General features: G+C 40.2%; 1 protein-coding gene across 5 annotated transcripts in view; it reads right to left on the bottom strand.

The window, feature by feature from the left end:
• Positions 1–22,278, bottom strand: part of Bcas3 (BCAS3 microtubule associated cell migration factor) — a 664,126-nt gene that overhangs the window by 451,836 nt on the left and 190,012 nt on the right. For all 5 annotated transcript variants that reach the window (XM_004664529.2, XM_004664531.2, XM_045159845.1 and 2 more), the window contains 2 exons: positions 17,293–17,463; positions 7,100–7,193 (listed from right to left, as the gene is read on the bottom strand). In XM_004664529.2, the coding sequence (XP_004664586.1) occupies positions 7,100–7,193; positions 17,293–17,463 (265 nt within the window). The remainder of the gene's footprint in view (positions 1–7,099; positions 7,194–17,292; positions 17,464–22,278) is intronic.

The raw sequence follows: 22,278 nt of genomic DNA, 5'->3' as shown, positions 1-22,278 counted from the left end.
GAGTATTTTCTACCTCTTGCAATAATAATATGCTGAACAACAAAAGTATTCAGAGTCAAACAGAATCTCAGATGAACTGTAAACAGTGCTATAAAATCTCGGCCTACAATTTGTTATAAAGCATGCAAACCAATGTGTTTTCAGTTACAACGCCTTCACTTAACATTAAAACATAAAAGGCCCTTAAAAATACTGCGGAAGTGATATACTGAAGAACACACAGATCCCGCCCCACACACTAATAAGGTCAGTTACAGTGTTCAAAAACTCTTGCAAAGGTGCCATGTTTTCCTTGCCCCGTTCGTTAAGCCAGAAGCTATTTGCGTATAAGGAACAGAGTTATTTCCTACCCAATCATCATTTAGATCCAAGCTTAGAATTGATTTCCTTCTGAAGACCATTTCCAAGCAGTCCCAATGTACCTCCGAGTGCTGTGTCCTTATACCATGCAGGAGTTTCATTCCTTGCTCTAAGACCCTATGTACTTGTGCCATACCCACAGGCTGACAGTACAGGAAGGAACGCATTACCTGTATCACCAAGTGCCAGCAAAGGAAGGGGCGGAGGAAATGGTAGAAGAGCTATCTTCCAAAGTGTTTGGATGAACCCAGTGAAATGTACCCTACTTCAACATTTTTGATAAAGGGCTTTGAAGAAAGTAGTACCCATGAGCCCCTCTGAAAATATGGAAAAGCATATGGGCCAATTTCTCAGAATATTTGTTGAAAAGGTAAAATAAATTACAATTTCAAAAATGGAAGAGGAATGGGTTGAAACTCCCAGCATCACAAAAACAAGAATACATATTAACATTGTGATGCATGTTGGACAGTCTGCACTAACTTTTCAAGAATTATACTTGGACAATTACATAATTGATGTGAAATTGTAAGAAAGCACCCATTGTTTTGTTGCTCATAAGCTTACAGGTACAGCAAATACTTAACTTGTAACTAATAAGCTTGTCTGGGTAGGTATGCTCCTGTGGAGGTATTTCCAATGACACTAACAAGCCTCGTGGACAGCTATGTGAAATAATTATCTTCAAGCAATGGAAGGAAAAACTGGACACTATGAACCACATGAAAGTGAATACATTCCAAAACAGGTCCACGAGACTTTGATAAAAATATCAATAGAAGAAAAACTCAGTATTAAATTGGCTGGACACTTTTATTCTCAAAGCAGAGACAATCACAATGACATGTATAGTTCATAAGGAAAAGGTTTAAAAATAATTCATTCACTAAGTATATCAACATATTGAGTCACCAAGGTAGGTCCTACATGTAGGAAGATGTATGATATCAGACCCCTAGCTGGAAGGAACCTAAAGGCTCACAAAGGAAAGAAACATTTAAACAAGTGATCACCACAACATAAATTTCCTCATACTTATAAACCCAGTGTTCTAGGAACACAGACAAATAAATATAAATACTGGAATTTTAATCTTATCATATAAACACAAATGTGGAGAGTTAAACAGAGCAAATGCTAAAATGTAGATTTAAAACATGAAGCTTGTTATAGAGTACTTAATAATAACGACAGAGATGATTATGACATCCTTTATAAGTTGTAATTTTTTTTTGAGGCAGGGTCTTTAAGCCCAGTCTGACCGAGAACTCACTCTGTAATCCAGGCTGACCTCAAACTCACAGTGAGCCTCCTCCTTCACCTGCTGCATTTAAAGACCTATGCCACAACACCTGGAAATGTATTCTTTTTATAATGCAAAGTCATAGGGGAGAAATGTAGCTTCCCATGTCAGAAGGATTTTCAGGGTATGAAATATACATGAATACAAAAGAAGTTTGGGGGCCGGGCATGGTGGTGCACACCTTTAATCCCAGCACTGGGGAGGCAGAGGTAGGAGAATCGCCATGAGTTCAAGGCCACCCTGAGGCTCCATAGTGAATTCCAGGTCAGCCTGGGCTAGAGTGAGACCCTACCTCGAAAAACCAAACCCCCCCCAAAAAAAAAAGAAGTTTGGCATAACAGGCAGAATATAAAAATGACTATTACTGGTTACTCCACATAAGCAGAAGGAGGCAAGTGACCAAACTTTCAGAATTATTTCTTCAATTTTAACTTATTTCCCACATACTAAGAGAATTCCAATTAATACTTGTCTGTATGAATTAAATTAATCTCAGTAATCACCAATCACTATATTAATCTGTCCTCATCAAAAATTACTAAGATATCAGGAAGAGTAATCAAAGTGCTCTATATTACCTTCTTGCCATCATTCTTTATTTAAAAGAAGGAAAGAGAAAAGCAGATACATCTTTCCCATCAATTTTACGTGATACCATCACTACTAATAACAGTAAGAAAAAAATGGCAGGACCCTCAGATACATCAACCAAATTAATACAACATGAAAAGACCATAAATTTACAAAGACAGAATTAGCTCTGAAAACAAAGAAACTTTTAATCTTTTATTTAGAAACAAATTATTTTACAGATAATTCATTTGCCTCTACTGGCAGTTTTAAGCATTGTAAAGCTGTATAAGAAAATTGCTAACTAATGAAAAAGAAGAATTATGCATTTATCCTGCCCATAATAGACAGAACTGTAGTTCATCCCTGGCTGAAGAGAACTTTTCCATGACTGAACAATAACAATCTGTAAATACAAGGGAACTGAAGATAATTCAAAGATCCATCATTCTATAACTGCCAGTGTAATAAAAGCATTAAATTTCTAATTTCAGAATGGAGGTCAAAAGAATACTCCCCAGGACACTTGCTAATCACCAAAGGAAAATTCTATCTGAAATATGTGAATATTTGATGTGCACTACCTTACTCAATTGATCAAAGACAGTGTCACAAATGAGGAGACCATGTCAGAGGATGTGTCCTACTGAGATATAATGACAGACATAGCAATACTTGTGCTTTTTAAAAACGAGGAATTCCTTAGTCTGCTGTTACTGTGTCCCACTCCTGTAAATGCAGCATGCAGAAAGTACAAGCAGGAGAGTCAAACTGTGAGTTAAAACGCCCTGTCATAAAAAATAAACTCTGGGGGGCTGGAGAGATGGCTTAGCAGTTAAGACACTTGCCTACAAAGCCAAAGGACCCCTGGTTCAACTCTCCAGGACCTATGTTAGCCAGATGCACAAGGGGCGCATGCATCTGGAGCTCATTTGCAGTGGCTGGAGGCCCTAGCATGCCCATTCATTCTCTCTCTCTCTCTCTGCCTCTTTCTAATTAATTAATTAATTGATTGATTAAAATATGTTTAAAAATAAATAAATAAATAAATAGATAAACAAACTCTGGGACTTCCGGTTAAGATGGCAGCATAGTAGTCACACCAAAGCAGCCAAGGGAAGGAAATAAGCAAAAGAACAACACAATACACTCTCACCAAAAAGTGAAGGTGCATAAGGAATTATCAACCATAGCAGAGAAGCCGAAAAGACCGAGAGCTTCTAGCAACCACAAAAGCAGGCAGAATCAGCTCCTGCCTTGGCACAGATCCTGGTCCAGGTCTCTGGGAAGAGCTATGAAGTTCCAGCTCCTGCCTAAGTCACAGGAGCAGAACCTGACTAGGGAGACTCTCCAATCATACCAGCCTCCTTGCAAAGTTAAAACCCTGAAGGAGAAGATAACAAGGACCAGTGAATGGCTCCAGAAGAAGGGAACAACGGGGACTAGCTATGCAGCCGTGATACAACTTTAGGCATCCTCCACAGCCTCCCCTCCCCCACCTACCAGCACCAGCAACCACTGAAGATCCAGGGAGGAAGACCAATCACACAGTATCCAGCACAGCCAGATCAGATCAGTGGATCCACCAACTCGGCCAGCCTAGCCAAGCCAAGCCCACATCGCAGTAAAGAGGGACCCAATGGGGCACACAGCAAAAGTGAGACCTGAAGCCATTCCAAAAGGTAACAGCCTACTTACACCAGGTCAATACCTGCCCCAAAGGCTGGCATATAGACCTGCGCTGGAAATGCTATTCACACCTTCCATGTCAGAGCAGGTTATGTGTTAGATCTGATTGATGGCCAGCTTTGCTATTTTTAAGTAAGCTGTATTTTAGGGTTGTCCTTTGTTGCTTCCTGATTTGTAATGCCTTTGGCTTCTGTCATTCTTGGGAGCAGGGGCTCACTTGCCCCAGGCTGACCTAGAACTCTTTCAGAACAAAAATATCCAGCCTCCCAGTTGACAGGATTAGGGGTGTGGGGCAACACACACCCCTAGTGACTTTGATTTTGTTAGATTATCCCCTTAGCATATATCCTAAGAACTCATCACACCGCCTTAAAGATACTTGCACATCCATGTTCACTGCCGCGCTATTCACATTAGCTAGGAAATAGAACCAGCCTAGATATCCGTCAACTGATAAATGAATAATGAAGATGTGGTACATTTATTTATACAATAGAGTTCTCTTCAGCAGTAAAGAAAAATGAAACTATGAAATCTGCAGGAAAATGGATGGATCTGAAAAGAATTATTGTAAATGAAGTAATCCAAGCCCAGAAATCCAAACACTGCATGTTGTCTCTCATATGTGGATCCTAGCTACAAATGTTTATGCTTATATGTGAGTTGGAATAAAAACTGGTAGCACAAGCTGGGTGTGGTGGTGCACGCATTTAATCCCAGCACTGAGGAGGCAGAAGTAGGAGGATCGCCATGAGTTCAAGACCACCCTGAGACTCCATAGTGAATTCCAGGTTAGCCTGAGCTAGAGTAAGACCCTACCTCAAAAAAAATTTTTTAAAAAATTAAAAATTGGTAGCATAGGCCAGTAAGCTAGAAAGTTATAAGGGAGGGAGGAGAAGGGAGGACTTATGGAAGTAGATGAAGATATTACTAAGAGTGGGAAGGCCAAAGTAAGGTCAGGGAAAGAGATTAAGTAAAGGAAGGGTATAGGGGGAGAGTTAAATCAAAATTTAAGATGTTATGAATGAGATGGGATACCTACATTACAGGCCATTGCCTCTTGGCTTCCCACCAGAAATAGACGGTAAGACCCTATTGCTGGAGTTGCAAGGTCACTGAGAAATCAAACTAAAGCTGAGCTTAAAACCTCCTCCCTATGGACCAGATGACAGAAAGTTGGAAAAAGCTATATTGCATGCAGCCCTATGGGAGACAGAACTCATTATTGGTGATAAACAACAGTGTATACTGAAAGCTTGAATTTGGCCAGCCAGGGCAAATGACCCAACTGGTACAAAAGTGGTATATCTGGTATAAGGGAAACCAATCACTCTCTAATTGGACTGGAGGTCTGCTGCACAAGAGGGATATATGCCTGGTACTAAAAACCTAGTCAAAAGCCTATGGCAGGGGATGTCATAAGCCCTAGGGGTGTAACACCTCCTATTGTCTGGCTAAATATATATATATTATGCTCACCAAACTGCTTTGTAAGTAATCTTTTTTTTTTTTTTTTTTTTTTTGGTTTTTCGAGGTAGGGTCTCCCTCTAGCCCAAGCTGACCTGGAATTTAGTATGGAGTCTCAGGGTGGCCTCAAACTCACAGTGATGCTCCTACCTCTGCCTCCTGAGTGCTGGGATTAAAGGCATGCGTCCAGCTCCTGAAAGTAATTTTATTAATGCTGTACTCACTTCTGGCTTGAGAAGCATTTCTTTTCAGATAGTGGTGACCACTGGGATAACCCAAAAGGCGCCATAGTGCTGAGAAGATGTGACCGAGGAGTATTCAGCACTGAAATATCTAAATTACACCTTCCAAGACTCAGGGTCCATTGCAGAAGAGGTGTCAGAAAGAATATAAGAGCCAAAGAAAGGACAGGACTGCTTATAATATAATCTTCCAGACACAAATTGGCCTCGATACCCATGACCTCACAGTGCCTAGTACTACCCACACAAGACTCTCATAATGGGGGGAGAATGATGACATCAAAATAAAAAGAGAGACTAATTGAAAGAGGAGGGGATATGATGGAGAGTGGAGTTGTGAAGGGGAAAAATAGGGAGGGAAAGAAATTATTATGTATCATTTTCTATAATTATGAAAGTTGTCAAGAAAAAAGTTATAAAAAACAAAACTCCGTAAACTTCATAATTTTCCTCCTCTCTAGATATAATTTTCAATTAATTAAGATGCATGGCACAAAGAAATACAGAAACATTTTTTTTCTTTTTGAGAAAGGATTTTGCTGTAACCCAGGCTGACCTGGAACTCTCTATGTACTTAGTCTCTGGCCTTGAACTCAGAGCTATCCTTCTACCTCTGCTTCCCAAGTGCTGGGATTAAAGGCATGCACCACCATGCCTGGCCAATAAACTACTATCATAATGAAAAATTTTGAAAAATCCAGAATTTTGATGGCAGCAGTTCCAGGCATTACAAAAAAAATTAAAAGATACAAATCCCATACTATATTAAGAGGAATTTAGGGCTGGTGATGTAGTTAAGTGGTAGAGAACTTGCTTAGGATGCATAAGGGGATGAATGAATAAATATATAAACAAAATAAGGAATGCATGTTAATTAGGCTAAGGCATTAAATACTTATAAAACACATTTTTGGAAAATTTGAAATTATGGATAGAGCTGTGTCATTTCATAACTATTAGCATTTCTGTTGTTTTAAAATCTTTCATTTTATGTATTTATTTGAGAGAGAGAAAGAGAGAGAGAGAGAGAGAGAGGCAGATAGAGAATGGGTGCACCAGGGCCTTCAGCCACTGCAAACAAACTCCAGATGCACGCACCACCTTCTGCATCTGGTTTATGTGGGCCCTGAGAAATTGAACCTGGGTCCTTTGGCTTTTCATGCAACTGCCTTAACCCCTATGCCTTCTCCCCAGCCCTTTTTTAAAGGTAGGGTCTCCCTCTAGCCCAGGCTGAACTAGAATTCACTATGTAGTTTCATGCTGGCCTCCAACTCACAGAGATCCTCATAACTCTGCCTCCCGAGTATTGGGATTAAAGGCATGTGCCACCACACCAGGTGTCCATTAGCATTTCTGATACACACTGACACATGAAGGAAAGCCAGATTTCACATTGCATATTTTCAATTACCAAAATTCTTGGAGGGAAAAATTCATGAAGTAAATAGTAAAACAAAACAAAACTTACCACTAGTATTAAAAGCCATACAGCACACTGGCTTCTCATGGGCAGGGAAGTGGGCCACAATACCATCACTGTCAGAATCCTCACTCACAAGCACCTTCAGAAAAGGAGTGAAAAAATGAAGGTTAAAGTTTTCTCATGGATAGCTCGAAGGCCACACTTCAAAAAGCATGTTTCCACTCTACTGAGAATATAGGATTTCTGCACAATCAGAAGATATACTATGCCCCTTAACAATGGTTTTTATACATTCCCCACCTGACATGACTACAGACATGAGATTATTATTTCTCCAATTATAGTCAGATATCAACTAGATTCATCCCTATGCAAAATGAAATCATATTCAATGACATGATATACCAGTACTTATGGTATTATAGACTTTAATGGACAATCCCAATGAGAACAAGAAAAATATAACAAACTAAAAAAGAATGAGAACAGAGAAATAACTTAATAAAATGTTTATTTTAAAGTATAAAAACTGTAATCTTTTAAAAATATTATTTATTTGAAAGCAAACAGAGCTAGAAAAGAGACAGAGAGAATGGACACACCAGGGGCTCTAGTGACTGCAAATGCACGCCAGACAGATGTGCCACTTTGTGCATCTGGCTTACGTGGGTACTGGGGAATTGACCCTTGGTCGTCAGGCTCTGAGGGAAAGTACCTGAAATGTGCAGCCACCTCTCCAGCACTAAGTCTGTAATCTCTTAACTCCTAACTCCTATTCTAAAAATGGCCAAGGACAATGGAACACCCAGAAGACATAGATTGTTACCTTCTAATGAGCTGTTGGCCAGGGAGGTCCCTGATGACCCCAAAACATTACAGGCCATTGCTGAGGCCCTTGGTTTCCCAACAGAAATAGATGGTAAGACCCTACTGCTGAAGACTCCACATATTTGGGCTGCGAGGTCACTGAGAACCCTGCTGAAGCTAAGCTGAAAACCTCCTCCATGTAGACCAGCTGACACAAAGCTAGAAAAAGCCACATTGCATGAAGTCCTTTGGAAGAGGGGATTCATCAGTGGAGATAAACAGCAGGGAATACTGTGAGCCTTAAGTTTGGCCAACCAGGCCAAATGAGCCAATGGGTGCAATAGTGGCATGTCTATTATGGGGGAAACCAACTGTTCTCTAATTAGACTGGAGGTCTGCTCCATGGGAGAGAATATATCCCTGATACTAAAAACCTACAACAGGGGTAGTCATGAGCCCTAGGAGTGTAACATTTGCTGCTGTCTGGCTAAAAGTATATACTATGCTCACCAAACTGCCCAGTAAACATGTCTCTTAATGTTCATAACCATATATTAATGCTACTCTCACCTTTGGTTAGAGAACCTTCTCTTTGCAGATGGCAGTGACCTTGAGATGACTCAGAAGGCACCATAGTGCTGAGAAGTGACAGAGGAGTGCTCAGCACTGAAATATCTCTATCACACCTTACAAAACTCAGGGTCCATTGCAGAAGAAGTGGCAGAAAGAATGTAAGAGCCAAAGGAAGGGTAGGACTCCTTACAACATGCTCCTCTGAACACAAAATGACCTGGAAATATCCATGACTTCACAGTGCCTGACACTACCTACACAAGACCATCATAATAGGAAGAAAATATCATGACATCAAAATAAAAGAGACTGACTGAGAGGGGGAGAGGATATGATGGAGAGTGGAGTTTCAATGGGGAAAGTGGGGGAGGGAAGGAATTACCATGGGATATGGGCCTCTAGCCACTGCAAACGAACTCCAGATGCATGTGCCACCATGTGCATCTGCCTTACATGGGTACTGGGGACTTGAACCTAGGTCCTCAAGATTGCAGATAAGCGCTTTCACCACTAAGCCATCTCTCCAGCCCAAGATATGTCTTTTTAAAAAATATTTATTTTATTTGCTTATTTGAGAGAGAGAGAAAGAAAGGCAGACAAACAGAGAGAGAAAGAGAATGGGCATGCTAGGGCCTCTAGCCACTTGCATGTGCCATTTTGTGTATCTGACCTTATGTGGGTACTGGGGAAACAAACCCAGGCCATTAGGCTTTGCAGGCAGGCATCTTAACCGCCAAGCCATCTCTCCAGCCCATTCTGTCAGTTTTGATTAATGCTTAGTGGGGCTCACTTGTTAGATGTGTAACTAATAATTGTTTTAGCTACTTTTATGGTGAAAATTTTATATCATAAAATCTTTTGTTTCTTTTAAAAATATTTTTGTTTATTTTTATTTATTTATTTGAAAGTGACAGAGAGACAAAGAGGCAGATAGACAAAATGGGCACGCCAGGACCTCCAGCCACTGGAAACGAACTCCAGATGCATACACCCCCTTGTGCATCTGGCTAACGTGGGTTCTGGGGAATTGAGCCTCTAACCTGGGTCCTTATGCTTCACAGGTAAGTGCTTAACCACTAAGCCACCTCTCCAGCCCTCTTTTGTCTCATTTTAAAGTCTCCTGTCTGATATTAATATAGCCACTCTAGTTATATTATTATTTTCATGACATATATTACCCCCCAAAATAGTGTTTGATTCTAAACTTACTCTGGACAAACCATTGTCTTTTAACCTGATTATACTTATAGTCATATGATCATTGAGGCAGTTGGATTCAAGTGTTTATTTTGGCATGCATTTTTGTATTTGAACTATTTGTTTTCTTTTGATGATCTTCCTTTATATCAACAAATAGTTTTAGGTTGGGTGTGGTGGCTCATACCTCAGCACTAGGGAGTCAGAGGCAAGAGGATCACTGTGAGTTTGAGACCAGCCTGGGGCTACAGAGTGAGTTCCAAAACAATCTGGGCTACAAAACCAAACAGGAAAAAAGAAGTTTTATCCAGGCATAGTAATACCTGCCTATAACCTCTGAACTCAGGAAACTAAGGCAGGACGATATGAGTCTGAGGCCAGCCTACGCAATACAATGGTCCTGTCTCAAATAAAGTGTGTGTAGAGGCTGGAGTGATGGCTCAGCAGTTAAAGGCACTTGCTTTCAAAGCCTGACAGCCTGAGTTTGAGTTCCCAGTACCCACATAAATCCAGATGCACAAAGTGACACATGCATCTGAAGTTTGTTTGTAGTAGCTAGAGGCCCATCCATCCTCTCTCTGTGTCTCAAAAAGAAAAAAATATGTAAACACACAAAATCACACATACTCTATTAATTTTTTTAAAGTAATTGCTTACTGTTCATGGGGTGGACTATATAAATATATACCAACATCTACTTGTTAATACTAAATGAATGCCAATAAAATATGACCCCTTGTTCAAATACATCAGCATTTCCTCCACCCTCCATTGAGGTATCACCCTCATATGAAATATCAACTGAAAAATTATTTCCATCAAAACTGGGCTATGAGGGCTGGAGAGATGGCTTAGAGGTTAAGGGGCATGCCTGTGAAGTCTAAGGACCCAGGTTCGATTTTCCAGGTCCCACATAAACCAGATGCACATGGTGGCACATACATCTGGAGTTCGTTTACAGTGGCTAGATGTCCTGGCGTGCCCATTCTCCCTCGCTCCCTTTCCCTCTCTCTTCCTCTCTCCCTGTGTGTGTATGTGTATCTCTAATAAATAAAAATAAAATAAAAATAAATTTAAAAAAATGGATATGAGGAGCTGGGCCTAGTTGCATAAGCCTCTAATCCTAGCACTTGGGAGGCAGAGGTAGGAGGACTGCATGAGATTGAGTCAACCCTGAGACTACACAGTGAATTCCAGATCAGCCTGGGCTACAGTGAGATCCTACCTCAAAAACAAAAAAAAAAAAAAAAAAAAAAAGGAGGTTATAAGGGGCTCAGTGGTGAAAGGTGCTTTCTTGCAAAGCCTAATAACCCAGGTTCACAGAGCCAGATGCACAAAGTGGTGCATGTGTCTGGAGTCCATTTCCAGGAGCATGAGGCCCTGGCATGTCCATACGTATTCTCATTCATTCTCTCCCATCGTTCTCTCTCTCTTCCTCTCTCTTTCTCCCTTGCAAATAGTAATCAATAAAAATATTTTTAAACGGTTATAAGGGAGGTAGGAGAGGAGAGGGTATAGTAGATATATAAGGAGATGGACAGAATACTGGGGGTGGTTTCAAGACACAAGCCACATAAATTCAGGTGCACAAAGTGGTGCGTGCATTTGGAGTTTGTTTGTACTATCAAGAGGTCCTGGTTAGCACCCATTCATTCATTCTCTTTCTTCTACTATCTCTCCCTCCTCCTCTTCCCACAAATAGAGAGAGAGGAGGGAGGGAAGGGGGTGTGTGTTTGGGCAGAAGTATGTCAAGCTACAGGTTGTTGTAAGAAAAATTCAGTGCCAGAGGCAAGATACTTTTCAGCAACTGTTGATCAGGGAGGGCCCCAATATCTCCAAATCATTACAGGCTATTGCCAAGGCTCTTGACTGTTCACAACCATATGGAAAGAGTCTATAGTTGAAGACGACACATGCTTGGGCTGCAAGGTCGCTGAAAAATCAAGCCAGAGCTGAGCTGAAAAATTCCTCCCTGTAGACCAGCTGACAGAAATCTCAAAAAAGCTATGTTTTGTGCAGCCCTATGGGAGACAGAAGTCATCAATGGCAGTGGACACTGTCAAAGCCTTAAGACTGGCCAGCCACATCAAATGAGCCAACTGGTACAATAGTGGCATGTTTGCTATGAGGAGAACCAACCACTCTCTAATTGGACTGGAGACCCATTCCACAAGAAGGAATATGTACCTGGTACTGAAAACCTAGTCAAAAGCCTATGACAGACAAGGTCATAAACCCTAGGGGAGCACTGTCTGCTCCTGTCTGGATAAATGCATATATTATACTCACCAAACTGCCTGATAAGCCCTTTTCTTAATGTCCACAACCATATATTAATGCTACTCTCATGAATGGTCACAGACACTTCTCTTTTCAATGATGGTGAGCACTGGGAAGATTCAAAAGGCATCATAGGGGCCTGGAGAGATAGCTTATCCATTAAGGTGCTTGCCTTCAAAGCTTAAGGACCCATGTTCAACTCCCCAAAACTCATGTAAGCCAGATGCACAAGGTGACGCATGCATAAGGTTGTGCATGCACACATCTGGAGTTCGATTTCAGTGGCTACAGGCCCTGGCACACCAATTCTCCCTTCCTCTAACTCCCCTGCCCCAATTAAAGAAACAAAAAATGGGCTAGAGAAATGGCTTCATGGTTAAAAAGCATTTTCCGGCAAAGCCAAAGGACCCAAGTTTGATTCCCAGGACACATGTAAGACAGATGCACAAGATGGCGCATGCATCTGGAGTCCGTCTGCAGTGACTGGAGGCCCTGGTGCACCCATTCATTCATATTTTCTCTCTCTCTCTCTCTCTCTCTCTCTCTCTCTCTCTCTCTCTCTCTCTCTGTCTGTCTCTGTCTCTATCTCTGTCTCTCTCTCTCCCCCCTCTCTCACATAAATAAATAACAAAAAAAGGCATCATAGTACTGAGAACAAGTGACAGAGGAGTGTTCAGCATTGAGACATCTCTATCACACCTTCCAAGGTAAAGATCCATTGTGAAAGAGGTGTCAGAGAATATAAGAGCCAAAGAAAGGGTAAGACTGCTTACTGTGCAATCTTCCAGACACAAAATGGCTTGGATATCCATGACCTCACTGTGCCTGGCACTACCTACACAAGACCATCATAATGGGAGGAAAAGATGATGATGTCAAAGAGAGAGAGACAGTGAGTGAGAGACTGAGAGTCTAAATGAGAGGAGGGAGCAGATATAATGGAGGGTGGATTTATGAGGGTAACCTGGAGGAGGGGAGGGAATTATCATGGTTTATTGTCTATAATTATGGAAGCTGTCAAAAGACAAGTTTAAAACAGTCCTTATTTCTTCTATATATTATGACCCTATTCCTTAAACACACTTTTCTAAGATAGTTAGTACTGATTTCTCAAGTTGATGGTAATAACAAAAGCAGAAGGCATCCAGCAAAAAGGTACATGAACTGTGATCTACATTAAGAACTCAAACTATACTGTAAGGTTCTTTGATTGTTTTCTTCATGGAATTGAAAACCTTAAACAAGCACCTGACTTAGAAGTATCTTCTGCATTGTTTCATTACCTAGCCTAAAACATCAAACCAACATAACCTTCCTAAGACATGAACTCACCACCTACCAAAGGTTAGGGTAAACCTTTAATCTGTATTAACAAGTTGAATATATTAAACAATGCAAAGCACTTCCATGGATAAAAGGTGGGTAAGACTTCATCATAAATGCAGAGCACCTCAGGAATCATTACATGGCTTCAGGGCAAAAACCTACTCAGGTTTATGTCAGCATTCTGAGTGATTTTATTTAGATTACATGTTTATCACATTGCTAACTTGGATTACATAAATAACAAAAGGAAAATCATACCACTTAACTTATCCAGTCAAGAAATGCTTTTAAATAAGACATTAAAGTAACAAAGATTAAAATGGACACAAAGTCAATCAAATCCATTCCTCCTTAATGCACTTACCACAAAATGATCCCATCACCATAAAAATCAAATTAATCAATACAGCAACAGAAAGATGGGGAATCCCATTTTACATAGTATCACAGTGAGCATGAAGATATATTAAAGTCTCAGTTCATTTAAATAGCAACTGACAATATAATGTTAATTTAGCTCCTACGATACACATGGACATGGAATATTACAGCTATGGTCAAATATCAGCGGATGAGCCAAACTGGTAAATCTATGAAATTGACTACTGTTGTCTTTTTAATGCAATCTAGAATAATCTCAAAACAGCCTTATACTCCAATTAAGTACCACAGACAAAGATACCTTACTGACAAAAAACAGACCAATGTTAATGAAAGGAACAGTATTACATTGCAGGAATATCACTGCTTTAAAAAAGCAAAATTCTTTAAAAATTTACACAGTGCACACCTTTTACTGAAAACATTTCTTCCTGTCACAGAATTTTAAGAAATGCATAAATAAGATTATGGTTCCCCAAAATAGAGAAAACACAATTTTTCATGTAGAACATTTGAGATTTTTAACTCTGAAAATGTAATACTTCTATGATTCTTCTTAGTAAATATGTTCCAAGTGCTATCTATACATTCATTACAGAAAAAAAATGAACTCTGCAACTCCACTATCAACAGTATATGTCCATATTAAGAAATGAAAATTCCTTGTCCCTCACTCCCTATCCATACCCACTAGCTCTGAACCCCAGAGTTCATCTCTTGAGTAACTGGACTGATGACCAATAAGGTGTGTGTGACATCATTTCCATGTAAGAAATCCTATCCTATACATTCCCCCCTTCCTTCATTGTCTCTCCTTTCTTTTCTGTTTATTTCTCTCCTGGTGTTGAGGATTGAACTCAGAACCCTAATGTACTAGGCAAACACTCTACCACTGAATCACATCCTAAGTGTCGGAAAACATTAGGCTTAATGTTATCCTATTTGTTTGTTTGATTTTTAGAAGGCTCCCCATGTAGCCCAAGCTAGTCCAACCTCCTCAGCCTCTTGAGGGCTGGGATAGCAGCCATGTGCCTCTATGCATGGCTTGTATAATTTTTTCCTCAACTTTAATGAACATGTTATACATCAATTTAATGAAAAATATGAAAGAACAAAACTGCCAACAATACTAGATCTTAAGCAGACTTGTGGTCACAGACAATGTCAAGAACGGTTATTATCATCTAATAAATGTAAGTGGCAGTACAGATGAATTAATAATCATAAAATAAGCTGGCAGTGGTAGCACATAACTTTAATCCTGGCAATTGGAAAACAGATGTAGGAGGATCACTGTGAGTTCGAGGCTATCCTGAGACTATATCATGAACTCCAGGTCAGCTTGGGCTAGAGCAAGACCCTACCTCAAAAAAAAAGAGTGAAAACTGGGGAAATGGCTTAGCAGTTACAGCATTTGCCTGCAAAGTCTAAGAACTGGGGTTTGATTCCCCAGGACCCATGTAGGCCAGATGCACAAGGGGGCACATATGTCTAGAGTTCATATGCAGTGGTTAGAGGCCCTGGCGTGTCCATTCTCTCTCTCTGTCTCTTTCTCTCTCATAAATACATAAATAAATAATTATTTAAGAAGAGTGAATGAAGGGAGCCAGAGAGATGGCTCAGCAACAAAGGCATCTGCCCATAAAGCCTATGATCTGAGTTTGATTCCTCAGTAACCATGTAAAGCCAGATGCACAATGTCATGTACATTTGCAGTGGCTGGAATCCCTGGCACACCTATTCTCTCTGTGTGTCTCTCCTCTCTCTCTGCTTACAAATAAAGAAATAATATCTTTTTCTAAAATATTTTGTTTACTTATTCGAAAGCAGACAGTGATAGAGAAAAGAGTGACATAGTGATAGAAAATGGGTGTGGCAAGGGCCTAGAGCCATTGCAAATGAACTCCAGATGCATATACCATTGTGCATCTAGCTTTACATGGGCACTGGGGAATTAAAACTTGGATACTTAGACTTTTGAGGCAAGCACCTTGGCTGCAAAGACATCTCTCCAGTCCAATTAAAAATATTTTATAGGGGCTGTAGAGATAGCTTAGCAGTTAAGGTGCATGTCTGTAAAGCCAAAGGACCCTGGTTTGATTCTTTCTCCAGGTCCCACATAAGCCAGATGCACATGGTGGCACATGCATCTGGAGTTCATTTGCAGTGGCTGGAGGCCCTGGCGTGCCCATTCTCTCTCACTCTCTCTCTCAAATAAATAAAGAAAAATTAAATATTTTTTAAAAGTTCAAGATATTCTGAATAAGACATATGAAAGCCTACTTTTTTGGATAATGGCACATGCAGAAGCCATAGATTACTACTAGAAAATTTTCAGGGCCAGGGATGTAACACCTTCCAGTGAGCTGTTCACCAGGGAGGTCCCTGTTGCCTCCAAAACATTACAGGCTATTGTCAAGGTCCTTGGTTTCCCACGAGAAACAGATGGTAAGACCCTATTGCTGAAGACTTCACATGCCTGGACAACAAGGTCACTGAGAAATCAAGCTGGAGCTGAGATGAAAACATTCTCCCTGTTGACCAGTCAAGTGAAAGCTGGAAAAAGCTGCACTGCATGCAGCCCTATAGAAGACAGAAGTTATCAGCAGTGAAAACACTGGAAGCCTCAAGTTTGGCCAGACAGGCCAAATGACCAAACGGGTGCAACAGTGGCATGTCTGCTCTAGGGGAAATCAACTGCTCTCTAATTGGACTGGAGGCCCACTCTATGGGAGGGGACACATGCCTGGTACCAATAACCTAATCAAAAGCCTATGGCTGGGGACTGGGGAAATGGCTTGGCAATTACAGCATTTGCCTGTGAAGCCTAAAAACCTGGGTTTGATTCCCCAGGACCCATGTAAGCCAGATGCACAGATGTGTCTGGAGTTCATATGCAGCAGCTAGAGGCCCTGGCATGTCCATTCTCTCTTTTTCTCTCTTTCTCTCTCATAAATAAATAAAATTTTTTGAAGCCTATGGCAAGGGAGGTCATGAGCCTTAGGGGCATAAAGCTTGCTCTTGTCTGGTTAAATGCATACATTGTGCTCACCAAACTGCCCTGTAAGTACCATACTTCATGTTCATACTCATATACTACTGCTACTCTCACTTTTGGTTAGAGAAGCTTCTCTTTTCAGATGGTGGTCATCTCTGGGATGACCCAAAAGGCAACATAGTGCTAAGAAGTGACGGAGGAATGTCCATCACTGGAACATCTCTATCACACCCTCCAAGGTTCAGGCTCCACTGCAAAAGAGATGGCGGAAAGAATGTAAGAGCCAAAGGAAAGGTACCACTTCTTACAATGCAACTGTCCAGACAGAAATTGGCCTCGACAGACACTCATAATAAGAGAAAAAGATGATGACATCAAAATAAAAGAGAGACTAATGGAGAGAGGGAGTGGATATGATGGAGAGTGCAGTTGTAAAGAGGGAAGGGAAGAGGGGAGGGAATTATCATGGTTTATCCATTAGTAAGGTCTGAAGTTAGAGGGTTAACATGTCACTTTCCTAGAACAAAAACAACAAACAAAAAAAACTGATACAAAATAATTTCTACTTTTGACATTGAAAATTATTAGTCTCTTTAGACCAAATAACTTTTGGCTGGCCATGATTTTATTCCAAACTTCACAGATAACAGAAGTTTCATACACCCAAAGTTCTTACCTGGCCCTCTCCAACAGTTTCAGTGTCAATAACTGTGATGATGCCTGGGACCAAGGGACTCCGGCGTGAATTGCTGTGGATGGTGACATCATCTTCGGTCACACCTGAGGGCAGTGTACCTGTCAGCTGGGTCACCACCTTCCCAACCATTGTCAGGCCACTTTTCAGTGTCTGTGTAATGAAATTCAAAGGTATGATTTGTACCAAAATATGAGGTCCAAATAAAAATACACATCCTATTAATTCTACAAGTCCATTTAAATCAGCCTGACATTCACCATGAAATTGAAATTTACCTAGAAAATCAGCTTTAGTTCAAAGAAAAGTATTAATAATAAAGCATCAATGTCAGTGTTGTAAGAATACCGAAACTATAAACAAATGATCATAACGACAAGTGAAGAGCTGTCTCTCTTAAGGGCATAATGACATATTCATAAACAGGTGCACAAAGCGGCACAAGCTTTTGGAGTTCATTAACTGTGGCAAGAGGCCCTGGTGCATCCATACTCACTCATTTAACTCTCTCTCTCTACATCTCTATCAAATAAATAAATAAAAATATTAAAATTTAAAACTGTTTTTTACTCCATCTCCTTAATGTATGTACTTTAGAACATGTCACAAAGTAGGAAGGAGAAACTACGCAATATTCTATGTTTTTAAAATATTATATACCTAATTTTATATTCACCTCTACTACAATAAAGATTTAGGTAGGAAAAGATTATATACTGCCAAATCTACTCCACACCAGGATTTGTGCTGGAGGAACTAGAGTTTCTACCCTTGACACCAGTTACAAGATGACTGAAGGATCACATATAAATTAACTAACAGTATTGTTTTCTATATGGTGAGACAAAACAGTTTAATGTGCTACTTCTAACATAGTATTTCAGTTAAGATAAATGAGGAAGTACATTTTATTGAAAGAAAGCACATATATTTTTCATAAACATAAATTTCACCTAATTATCCTGATATATATGAAGAAAAAAGTTTTTAAAGCAATGAACTTATTTTTCCTTCTGTAAGAAAGAGAGCTAAAAATAGAACACTATGTGAGTCACACATTTTTCAAGAAGGGTCTTCTTATTAGAAAAGCAGCTGACATCACATGGACATATTAGTTTTCCTATTAATATATTGCATTTCTTCTCATGGTCGTGTTGAGGAAAAGTCTTTCAACTTTAATTTTTTATTTCAGAAGATAATTCTTCTAATACAATTGTAGGAGAAATATCCTTACCCATATTTGGGCGTATCAATTAGCTAAATTTTTAAGGACTCCTTACATCATGCTCCTCCAGACATAAAATGGCCTGGATATCCATGACCTCACAGTGCCTAACACTACCTATACAAGACCATCATAATAGGAAGAAAAGATCATTGTCAGGTGTGGTGGCGCAGGCCTTTAATCCTAGCACTCAAGAGGCAGAGGTAGGAGGATTGCCGTGAGTTCAAGGCCACCCTGAGACTCCATAGTGAATTCCAGGTCAGCCTGGGCTAGAGAAAAAAAGAGAGAGAGAGAGAGAGAGAGAGAGAAAAGAAAAGATCATGACATCGAAATAAAAGAGAGACTAAGAGGAGGAGGGGATATGATGGAGAGTTTCAAATGGGAAGTAGGGGGAAAGGAGGAAATTACCATGAAATATTATTTATAATTATGGAAGTTGTCAATAAAAATATTTTAAAAATTATTATACACACAACATTTCAAATTTTTATATATGAGTGGCACACAAGTTTTCTTATGAAGCTGCAAATATGATTTAGTCAGTAATTTATATGAGAATAGAAAAACTTTTCAAACAAATTTTCCATTAAAAACCTACATCTGGGCTAGAGAGATGGCTTAGTGGTTAAGCGCTTGCCTGTGAAACCTAAGGACCCCGGTTTGAGGCTCGGTTTCCCAGGACCCATGTTAGCCAGATACACAAGGGCACAAGCATCTGGAGTTCCTTTGCAGTGGCTGGAGGCCCTGGCGTGCCCATTCTCTCTCTCCCCCTCTTTCTCTGTCTATCCCTCTTAAATAAATAAAAATAAAACAACAATAAAAAAAATATTTTAAAAAGACCTACATCTGGGGCTGGAGAGATGGCATTTGCCTGCAAAGCCAAGGGATTCTGGTTTGATGCTCCAGTACCAATGTAAGCAGAGGGGAGTATGCGTTTGGAGTTCCTTTGCAGTGGCTGGAGGCCCTGCCACAACCATTCTCTCCCTCCCTCTTTCTCTCTCTGCCTCTTTCTCTCTATCAAATAAACAAATAAATAACATATATTTTTTAAACCCACATCCTGTCAGGGTTATAGGGCTGGGTGTGAAGTTCAGTTTGTAGGTTCAGGTAGTATGCACAAAGTCCTGGGTTTGATCCCTCAGTACAACATACAACAGGGTGTACATGTTGTAATCCCATCACTGGGAGGTGAAGCAAGAGCATCGCGAGTTCATGGCCAGCCTGAGACCCTGTTTCAAACAACAGACATTACAAAGTAACCCTATTCTTTTATTATAGCTATGTTCCACAATATCTAACACTGAATGTGTATTAAGGATAACCTAAAACATAAAGTACCTCTACTGAGAAAACTGAAGCTAGGAAGTTTAAGTAAAATGTTAGTTAACTTAAGCAGCTAAGCAATGACATTGACAGAATCTAGTAGTAGCTATTTCCAAAACTTTTTTTTTTCTTTTGGTTTTTCTAGGTAGGGTTTCACTCTAGCTCAGGCTGACCTGGAATTCACTATGGAGTCTCAGGGTGGCCTCAAACTCATGGCAATCCTCCTACATCTGCCTCCCAAGTGCTGGGATTAAAGACGTGCACTACCACACCTGGCCAAAATGTGCTTTTTAAAGTACTATCCTACCTATTCTGCTTATAATCTGTTCCTATTACTACTTGTGGGTCCACAGGTCATAAATACAAAATATAGATGTCCAGTGGGCTAAAATAATAGAAAAAAAATTAAGAGCATTAGCGGGTATAGTAACATAGGCCTGCAATCATAATACTGAGGACAGAGACATAAAGACTGCCCAAGATTGAGGCCAGCCTGCTTCACATACTAAGTTCCAGGCAACCTTTGTCTTGATGGAAGGGAAAAGAGGAGGAGGAGGAAGAGGAGGAAGAAAAAGAAAAATCCTTAGTAATGTAGAATAAAAAAGACTCAAAATAATCAGCATAACTATCTGCTGAATTCAAGCAAAAACAAATAAACTACAGAAAACTGAAACCAAGGAAAAACCACAAATCATTTGTAACTTGTTTGTTTAGTGCTAAAAATTCAAACTGCAGTGATTATAAAACACATTAGTGTTCCCCAATTAGCAACCAAACACTTGTTTCAATTGTTCCCAAGAACTGGCTTGCACACACACCGCAGGTTAGTGTTGTAGAGTAACCCTCCTAAGGAATAAGAGAATCAGGTGCCACCACCAGCCCTGTACTGCTGGGTGGGGCAGGAAGCCTGATGAACCTCTGACAGGCCTCCTTCGCATGCTCTCTGCATTATAATGCTAGTGGAGACCCTCCTGCTTAGAGGTAGCTGGGCTCTTATCAAAGCAAGGCCTTTGGGTTTTCAAGTCTCTGCACTTATTCTCCGCACTTGCCATTAAGCCTATTATTTCATGCTCTTATATCAATGAATAGGAATAAAACTAAAAGAACTGAAGCACATAAAAATTTTAAAATAACATACCAAAGAACACCACATGCTAACAGTGAAAAGTCACCTAAGAAAAGGGACAGGAATCAACAGAGAACAGTAGTATATTTCATAGTTATGTTGCATAAAGACTTTTTGATACTGCTTAGCAGAGTTATGACTATTGGCAAGGTCATGGTATTAATGAATAAAAGTCTAAACTCTAGGGCTGGAGAGATGGCTTAGCGGTTAAGCGCTTGCCTGTGAAGCCTAAGGACCCCGGTTCAAGGCTTGGCTCCCCAGGTCCCACGTTAGCCAGATGCACAAGGGGGCGCACGCGTCTGGAGTTCGTTTGCAGAGGCTGGAAGCCCTGGCGCGCCCATTCTCTCTCTCTCCCGCTATCTGTCTTTCTCTCTGTGTCTGTCGCTCTCAAACAAATAAATTAAAAAATTAAAAAAAAAAAAGATACTTCCAAAAAAAAAATAAATAAAAGTCTAAACTCTAAACCTTACAGTCACCAAATCTATAATTTGTATAGGAAGTTATAAGACTGTAGGATTTATCATGATTAACTATCAGTTAGGGAGCAGGAGCAGGAGGAGTGGGAAAGTTTCCTACATTTACACAACCTTTGCTTCTAGAATAAATGTGTGTCCAATTGGAATCAATAGCATTTGTGAGCACTTGTCTTTGTAAGTAATAGATACCATGCTATTTGAAAAAAATCTAAACCACTTCACAGGCATTTGTATTTCCACCCTATCTTGGTAGCCAGTATATATGCATATATGTAAGTATGTACACATCAATGTGGTGAAAGATAAGCACAAACTCAGAATAGAGAAACCTACCATGACTAAATGGAGATGAAAATTAGACACAGTATCCTCACAATCTGAGGTGTCCCTGTTTAAAAGTTCACTAAGGGCTTTAGCGGTTAAAGCTCACTCCACAGTCTCACTCTAGGCCAGGCTGGCCTGGAACTCACACTGTAGTTCCAGGCTGATCTCCAATTTACAGCAATCCTTCTACTTCTGCCTCTTGAGTGCTGGGATTAAAGGTGGGCACCACCATGCCCAACTGAAAATTATTTTATATGTTCATTATAAGGAAATTCAGACCAACTGTTATGAAGAGAATGCACTACTTTGAAATTTAAAAAGTCAGCCTGGCGTGGTGGCACATGCCTTTAATCCCAGCACTGCGGAGGCAGAGAGGTAGGAGGATCACTGTGAGTTTGAGGCCACTCTGAGACTACCTAGTGAATTCCAGGTCAGCTTGAGCTAGAGTGAGACCCTAACTCGGGGGAGGGGGGAATTCCTGCAATTGGCTCTAA

Source organism: Jaculus jaculus, chromosome 9 (genome assembly GCF_020740685.1).
Source record: "Jaculus jaculus isolate mJacJac1 chromosome 9, mJacJac1.mat.Y.cur, whole genome shotgun sequence".
NCBI classification, from domain to species: Eukaryota; Metazoa; Chordata; class Mammalia; order Rodentia; family Dipodidae; genus Jaculus; species Jaculus jaculus.
This window is presented reverse-complemented; position numbering and strand designations above follow the sequence as displayed.